We start from the raw sequence: 9,205 nt of genomic DNA on the forward strand, positions 1-9,205 counted from the left end.
AAAATGTTCATGGTAACAGGTTGGAGACCAGGTGGCATTATAGATAAATTACAGGGAGATCTACAAGTTCCCTGGAATCACATACAAAATTTTGCATTTTTCTGAAGAAGTGATAAGAGTTTTTCAGTTTTCAAATAGATTTATGCCCCTCTAAAAAAAATCAATGCCAACAGATTCCCAAAGAAATGCTCCTGAATTATAAATTCACCAACCTTAATTCTTCCCTAGAAATGTTTTGCTAACACAAGAAAGACCGTGATTGTAGGAAAATATCTAATAGACCACCAGCTACAGTAAATGGACTGCTTACCAAGTACAAAAAATAAAGAGGCATGATACATTCCACTTTGTTTACAGAACCTGTTGATTCCTTCATACACTTAGTACCCACCCAACGATTTGAAGGTACGTCAGCATGGCCGAAGAACCATTTCCTGAGTGAAATAAACCAAACACTTCAGAAGAGGTTTCAGCTTGCAGCACTGGTCTTCCTGGTATTAAACTAGAAAATGTAAATTCTACATGAATCCCAGTTGCAATCTTGGAACAAAGGCAAAAAGAAATCACCACTCCAGAATGTAGTGGAAGAATGAACATATGACTAATAATTTGGGGATTTACACATTTTGTCATAAAGGCAAATTGATGCTCAAGACAACAATAAGGTATATATTCAACAGTGGGTCATCTTCGAAACTTACAGAGGACACTGACATATACTTTTTAACTCTTGAATGGTCCTAATATCCTTTATACACAGTCTAGAATGTTAGTATCTTAAGTTATTTAAAATAACTTAAGACATCACAACTGTTGCTGACATAACATTTCACAATGTAGATATTACTCAAATGCCTCACTTATAAAAAAAAAAAAGCAGGTGTTCGCTAAAACGTAAAAGTGAACAAAACTTCAGCATGTTGACACTGTTCTGCTGATGTCTACAGTCATTACTTGGCACTGAAGAAGGCTGTGGTTAGGCAAAGAACCAGCTTTGGTGTCAGGCAGCCTGTGTTGAAACTAGATTTCTATCACCAGAGCACAGCATTAGCTGTCATAAGTACTGAGTGAATTCACATAAAGGGCTGAGAAAGGGGAATGGTACATGGTAAGAACAGACTGGTTCCAAATAGGAAAAGGAGTACGTCAAGGCTGTATACTGTCACCCTGCTTATTTAACTTAGATGCAGAGTACATCATGAGAAACGCTGGGCTGGAAGAAGCACAAGCTGGAATCAAGATTGCCAAGAGAAATATCAAGAACCTCAGATATGCAGATGACACCACCCTTATGGCAGAAAGTGCTGTTGCTGCTGCTGCTGCTGCTAAGTCACTTCAGTCGTGTATGACTCTGTGCGACCCCATAGATGGCAGCTCACCAGGCTTCCCCATCCCTGGGATTCTCCAGGCAAGAACACTGGATTGGGTTGCCATTTCCTTCTCCAATGCGTGAACGTGAAAAGTGAAAGTGAAGCTGCTCAGCCCATGGACTGTAGCCCACCAGGCTCCTCCATCCATGGGATTTTCCAGGCAAGAGTACTAGAGTGGGGTGCCATTGCCTTCTCCGATGGCAGGAAGTGAAGAGGAACTAAAAAGCCTCTTGATGAAGGTGAAAGAGGAGAGTGAAAAAGTTGGCTTAAAACTCAACATTCATAAAACGAAGATCATGGCATCTGGTCCCATCACTTCATAGGAAATAGATGGGGAAACAGTGGAAACAGGTCAGACTTTAATTTTTTGGGCTCCAAAATCACTGCAGATGGTGACTGCAGCCATGAAATTAAAAGATGCTTACTCCTTGGAAGGAAAGTTATAACCAACTTAGATAGCATATTCAAAAGCAGAGACATTACTTTGCCAACAAAGGTCCGTCTAGTCAAGGCTATAGTTTTTCCAGTAGTCATGTATGGATGTGAGAGTTGGACTGTAAAGAAAGCTGAGCGCCGAAGAATTGATGCTTTTGAACTGTGGTGTTGGAGGAGACGCTTGAGAGTCCCTTGGACTGCAAGGAGAGCCAACCAGTCCATTCTAAAGGAGATCAGTCCTGGGTGTTCTTTGGAAGGAATGATGCTGAAGCTGAAACTCCAGTACTTTGGCCACCTCATGTGAAGTTGAATCATTGGAAAAGACTCTGATGCTGGGAGGGGTTGGGGGCAGGAGGAGAAGGGGACAACAGAGGATGAGATGGCTGGATGGCATCACCGTGAGTTTGAGTGAACTCCGGGAGTTAGCGATGGACAGGGAGGCCTGGCGTGCTGCAATTTATGGGGTCGCAAAGAGTCGGACACGACTGAGCGACTGAACTGAACTGAATTGAAGCTCTCAATAAATGCTACGTATTATTCCCAAACCCACTTTCCCAACTCTTTTCTGGCTGGCAGAGACCCGATTCTGTTCAACTGTAACCCTTTCTTGTGCACACGTGCCCTGAGTTGATGAGCCCACTGCCCTGTGCCCTAGTCCATTCGGACTGCTATGAGAAAATATCTGAGGCTGGTGGCTTATAAACAACATTTATTTCTCACGATTCTGGAGAGTCCAAGATCATGATGCTGGCCAATTTGGTATGGTGGCTGATGAGGACCCACTTTCTGGTTCACAAAGAGCATCTTCTTGTGGTGTCTTCACATGGTGGAAGGGGTGAGGCAGCTCTTTGGAGTCTCTTTGATAAGGGCACTAAATCCCATTCATGAGGGCTCCTCTCCCTTTGACCCAGGCCCTGCCAAAGGCCCCCACCTCCTAATACCCTCTTATTGCCCATTAGGTTACAATGTATGAATTTGGGGAGGACACAAATATTCAGTTCCCAACTTCATGATTAGTCAAAGGCAGTCTACTGCAAGATATCCAAAAGCAAGGACCTCTTTTCTTCCTCTGTATATTATCACGTGCATAGTTCCAAAGCAGTCATTCACTTACTAACCTTGGACAAACCACTAAACCTCACAGACTACCTCTTCACCCATAAAACACAACTAACCTTTGCATGGGTCTTATGATTAGAAGTGACAGAGGTAAAGAATCTTTTTTTTTTTTCAGGCCGCACTGTGTGGCCTGTAGGATCCTAGTTCTCCAAGCAGGGATCGAACCTGTGCTCCCTGCATTGGTGTGCAGAGCGTTAACCACCAAACCACCAGGGAAGTTCGAAAGAGTCTAAAATGAAGCCCGGTTCAGTATGTAATGGCTCCTTGGAATATCCCACTTTAATATCGTGAATTTAAAGTTTTAAAGCAATGCATACTAAGTACTTTCTGATAATCCAAATCTTACCAGATTCTCCTGCTGCTGCTTCTACTAAGATCTCATTCATCCCCTTTCTATTTCCATTAGATGACCACAGATCTCAACTACTGAGTAGCCTATTCTGCCTTGTTTAATTGACCATCCATTTTCTCTAGTCAATACTTAACCCCAAAACAATTAAAATGAAGGACTTCACTACTCTAATCAAGTGGTCAGAATAACAGACATCATTGATTCCCAACTCACACTTCCCTTTTAAAGGAAATGTCCAAACTGCAGTCTTTGAAGGAATCAACCCTGTGTTCTATACAACTGACCTACATTGGGTCATCAGCTTCTCTGCCCAGGGAATCTGGAATTAGATCACAAAAATGGTGGTGTGTGCTTGAACTAAACTGAAAGAGCAACAGATGTAAGGACCTGCATCAGCATTACGGCAAGGCAAGCTGACATGATAGAAAAAGAAAAACCACGAGTAAGTAGATTGGGAAGTCTGAGGAGAAAACCAACGTAAATCAGAGAAAGAGAGCAGACAATGGGAGCCCTACAAGAAACGGATATGGCCCAGCCACTCTGGTGGTGTACCCTTCTAAGAAATCCTACTTTTATCCTATCTTTATTTCAGCAAGTTTGTATGTTTCTGTTTCCATGCTTAAAGAACTCAAAGAACAGTTAACAGTCTCATCAATATCAGTGTAGAAAGATTTAATTAGAGCCAGGCCTAAAACAGTATTTATGCTTTGGCAAAAATAACTGTAAAAATTAATAAACAGAAACTTCAGTGAAATAGAGCTGAGAGACCAGAAGGGGAACGTCAACCCTGTGATAACTGCAAAGCCCAAAAGGAAGAAGACTGATTCCTCTTCTTTCCTGGCGAGGACTCAGCCAATGAAAAGCCGTGGACTCCTTGCTTACTGTAGCCTCCCACTTTCCTCTGCCCCTCTGTATTAAGTGTTCTCCTTCCTGAGCTTGTGGGGATTAGTATGTGGCTCCCCATGGTTGCAGACTCCAAACTGCTCTTCTCCGCAGATCCCGAATAAACCCATCTTTGCTCAAGAAATGTCTGGTAGTCTATTATAGGTCAACATGCCACACCACTGACTCTTAACAAAGAAGTCCTCTCCTTGTTATAGAATCACCATCAAAAACTCAGATGCTTAGAGGAAACAGAAGAAAGAAGTGGGTTATCAGTACCTTGGGCTTCCCTCAGCTCAGTTGGTAAACAATCTGCCTGCAACGCAGGAGACCCGGGTTCGATTCCTGGGTTGGGAAGATCCCCTAGAGAAGGAAATGGCAACCCATTCCAGTATTCATGCCTGGAGAATCCCACAGACAGAGGAGCCTGGCAGGCTACAGTCCAAGGGGTCGCAAGAGTCGGACACGACTTAGCGACTATACTACTAACTACTACTAGTTTCTTCAGCTCCAATCATGCTTCACTTTCATATTAAATCTATAATAAATTTCCTCCTTTATACACACACACACACACACACACACACACACTGCTCTCTCCCATTTTTCATAACCTATCTCTCGTTTTCTGCTTTCCATAGAGATAAGAGTACAAGAAAAGAACAACACCTGGAGGTGATGACAAATTTCAAAGGACATTCAGTCTTGCTGGCTGAGAGGTAACAGAAGAGAAAATGGTCAACTACAAAGTATGTAATTTCCTACCTGAAGAGAACAGTCATTACTCAGTCTCAATCGTCTGTCACCATATAGGTCCTAACTTAAAATTTTCAAAGGAAGACAAAAATTTAGAATGTTTATCTGAAGTTCCTAGTTTTTAAATGTTGTCAACAAATTTAATTTTCTCCTAAAATGACACAGACTGGTTCACTAGCTGCAAATGTGCAATACGGTAGAGCTGTTTTTTTTTTAATATAACTTCCGAGATTTTTAGCTTCCCCAGATATGTTTATTTAACATCTATATATACAAGGCCCATAGTCAGATATTGGGCAAAGCACTACAAAGACTGAAGCTCATTTATTTTCCTCCTCTCATGTTATTTTACATTCAACGTGTTATTCCTCAGAGACAACTTAAAACCAACAACATTAACATCTTATTAATTATTAATTAATTCCAAACTAAGCCATTTTCTCTGAAAGGGCAGCAATGGAAACTCTTCAAAGTTAAATGCCTAGGGTGTGATGAAAAATGGTTTACAAATGCTTTGCCACTTCTGTAAATATCACAGCTAGCCTCTGGGCCTTTATGTCTGCTACTCTTTCAGCCTGGAAGGGCTGCCACCTCCAGGAAGCCTTCTTATGTTCTCCCTTATCATCCTGAACTTAGCCCCTCTGGGCTCACTACACACACTACTGAAACCATGCCGCTGTTGTTTACCTCCCCATACTTTAAGGATAAAGCCTATACAGAACACAGGACTCCATCTCCAGAAGCATGACTAGATGGGCCATGTGCCTGAATACACAGAACCTGTTCCTTCAGCAGGGCAACTACTTTCTTAGCAGCTACCTTGCAACTAGGGCTCATTTCTTCACTCAATAATAGTATGGTGAGTAAGTCTCTGCCCTCTCAGTACACACTGCAGTTCAGAGAATGAAACAGTTAAGGATTTGTTAAACAGAGTAAAAAAATACATGGCTCCTTTTCAGGTCATCACCAGTACAGGTGCGTGGCTTTGGGAGTGCCACTGAATTTCTCTGAGCCTTAGTCTCTTCTGCCCAATAAAAATGCAGATAATGCCAACTTTACTAGGTGGTTGTGAGAAGTGAATAAGGAATTCTAAGAAGGGCTAAGCACACTGCATCTGCTATAGTTCATAAATACACTACCAACAAACACCTTTTAAAGAAACCAAAACTCCAACTGACTTCGCAACCGACTGATTTTTAAATCCTTGACAGTTAAGTGAAAGAGGAAATAATTCAATAATTGTGTCAAATTCATACTCTATATAGACTACCAAATAGTTGTTTAGTTTTACAAAACTATAATTTCTACCAAGCTTGAGAAAAACCAACAAACACCTCATAATCCATGCTCTGTAAAGCAAATAGTTCAAGGATTGTCATGTATATTTATCGTGGCAAAACAAAAACCTGTATGTGAAAAGTCAGGAGACAAATTCTGACTTAGCATTAGGAAAAAAATCTAAGATTTCCAAATAACCTACAGCTATCCAATAACATACAGTAATCAGCTTTCGTGCAGACAGACTAATGCCTGTGCCTCACCACCCCCAAGATGTCCAAACCCCAGAACCTGTGAATGTGTTATGTTACATGATAAGTGGGAATTAAGGTTGAAAAAGAGATTAGAATTGCTAAACAGCTGACCTTTTTTCAAAAAATTTTAAATGACTTTGGCATTTTTTTAATTCATTTTTTGGCCACAATGCACAGCATGTGGGATCTTAGTTCCCTGACCAGGGATCGAACCCACACCCAGTGCAGTGGAAGCATGGTCTAAACCACTGGTGAGTGTGCGTGTGTGGATGCTAAGTCGCTTCAGTCGGGTCCAACTCTTTGTGACCCTATGGACTGTAGCCCACTAGGCTCCTCTATCCATGGGATTCTCCAGGCAAGAATACTGGAATGGGTTGCCATGACCTCCTCCAGAGGATCTTCCAGACCCAGGGATCAAATCTGTCTTTTGCAGCTCCTGCACTGCAGGTGGATTCTTTACCGCTGAGCCATGGGGAAGTCCTTTAACCACTGGCTCACCAGGTAAACACCTGAGGACCACCACTGAACAGCTGATCTTGAAATAGGAAAAGAATCCTAGATCACTGAGGTGGGCCCTGTATACATCAAAGAGGGAGGCACCCGGAAGCTAACACAGCTTTCCTAGGATTCTTTACAGATGAAGTTCAAGTAGATAGACAAGTTGTTCGCAGTGTGTTGGGGGGTAGGTAAAATGTCATGATGCCTCAGATAAGGACTGTCAAGTTGGGTCTAAGCAAAATCCCTGAAACGGCATGCACATTTTTGAGTATGCAACACTTGCCCCCTTTCTCAGTAGAGAGTTTAAAATGTTCAAAGATTCTCAAAAGATCTGTTTAATAAGAACATTCTTTCTCAGTTATTTCCTAACAGTGAGCTTTTAACGTTCCATGATTTTCTAAGAGAGCAAATCTCAAAGTGTAGCCCATCAAACACCAAACGTTGATGTTTTGTACATGAAAATTCACCAAAGGTTGTTTGTAAAATGTAGATTGCTGAGTTCCACCCCAGAAAGAATCTCTGGCAGCTGTAGGAAAGTTCATTATTTAACAAACTGGGGGAAGAGAAGACAGGGAATGCTAAAACACAGTTTAAAAAAGCCACTGCTACAAGAGGGATTTTATGAAACACTAAGCTAAAGAAGTTTAATTGTTCCCTTAAATCTTCAAGTCTCAGTACACTCACCATGCCATTAACTTCACGTAACATTTTTTTTCCCCTGGGCCGCAAGTAGCTCAGAATATGTAGGCAAATGCCTACACCAAATTTTTTATATTACAATTCATGGTATGGAGGGACTGAATGATCGGCAGGTAATAATTATACATCAGGCTCAGTATGCACTAGCCCCTTTTGTAAAGAAAAATAATGCCTGGCACACTACATTGCAAACTATTAAATACCAAGAGAATTGTGTTTTGTTTAATGACAACTTTCTATAATAAATTTAAGGAATTTCAACGACTACCCAGTTCCACAAGGGTTAATTCACAACTCACTGCAGTTGCCCAGCAACAGTGAGACCTGAGAGGAATTCAAGATGAAGCACTCTGCTTTGGATAAACAGGCTCTAGGATAGTTCAAAGCACATCTCAGGAAGAATTTAAATAACCCTAGATTCTTACATCTCCCCATCCATAGAAAAACACTAAGATAATAAATATTAAAATCATTAACATGACATATCTGTTATGATCGGCAGTAATCTTTGCTAAACTATACGCTTGACTGCATGCATTTCCTAGCCAAAAAAATTCATATGCAATCTGGCTTACCCACCTCCCCACCCCCACCTCTGCAGAGTAGTTCCTTAGAGCTGAGTGGCTGTCTCTCGGGCTATAAAACTCAGTTAAGACTTCGAATAAAACTTAAACTCACAACTCTTACGTTCTGTCTTTAAGTCGACACCTTCGTAAGATCCCCCTCCTAAATTTTCACTCTTTCTAGCTCATGTTTTGCTTAAAACATTCTTCCGGACCTACGTCTGATGATGTTTAGACATTTACAAATAGGGTCCTTCACCAGTGCTGGCGTAGAGCAATCCCAGGGGCCTCGAAGGTCTCCTAACTGAGACGGGTCAGGAGAATGAATAAAAGCAGCTAACGATGACGTCTGAATGTCAGCAAACTTGGGCAATTAGCCAACTCTAAAGACACCTGAAATATGACTGGGAAGGGGCCTGAGACAGGCCTCAGAACCCAAATTCCAAGGCAAGGTCACGAAGAAGCCAGGCGGCCAAGGGATGGAGTCAAGTTCTCCTAGCTTCCAAAAAAGCCCTTTGCGGCATGCACTAGACCACGTCAGGAGACCCTCTCCCAGAAAAAAGGATTAGGGAACGGTGAGCTCCGGGCGCCTCCACACCCAGATGCAGGCCCTCGATCAAAAAGCCACTGCCCCAGGCCCATTGCTCAGGTACAGAGAAGCTGAGCAAGCCCCGGCCACTCACCCCGCAGCCACTGCGTACTGTGAAACCATCTCCAACTAGCTCCACGGCCGACAGACCACCTAGCAGCCCCCTTAACCAGCTCTGGGCTTCTGCGACTGCCAAAGCCCAGAAGGCAACGCAGCAGCCGCGGGTCACAGCCTAGCCTCCAGGAGGCCGCCATCTTCCCGGCCTTCTCCTGGGCTGCCCTCAGCGCAGCCTGATCGCCCAGTCATCAAGGCCCGCCCATGCCCCGCCTCCCACCCGGGGACACGCCCCCCCGGAGGCCAGCGCGCCTCTGAGTCGAGTTCCAGCCCCGCCTCCAACCTGGTTGGCCCCC

General features: G+C 43.0%; 1 protein-coding gene across 1 annotated transcript in view; it reads right to left on the reverse strand.

The window, feature by feature from the left end:
• The window catches only part of PDHX (pyruvate dehydrogenase complex component X), a 75,393-nt gene extending 66,304 nt beyond the window's left edge, over positions 1-9,089 (reverse strand). Inside the window, exon 1 of the mRNA XM_027562677.1 lies at positions 8,890-9,089. Coding sequence (XP_027418478.1) covers positions 8,890-9,049 — 160 coding nt within the window. The 5' untranslated portion in view covers positions 9,050-9,089. The remainder of the gene's footprint in view (positions 1-8,889) is intronic.
• Between the last annotated feature and the right edge of the window lie 116 nt (positions 9,090-9,205).

The sequence above is a fragment of the Bos indicus x Bos taurus genome, chromosome 15, assembly GCF_003369695.1.
Source record: "Bos indicus x Bos taurus breed Angus x Brahman F1 hybrid chromosome 15, Bos_hybrid_MaternalHap_v2.0, whole genome shotgun sequence".
Taxonomy (NCBI): Eukaryota; Metazoa; Chordata; class Mammalia; order Artiodactyla; family Bovidae; genus Bos; species Bos indicus x Bos taurus.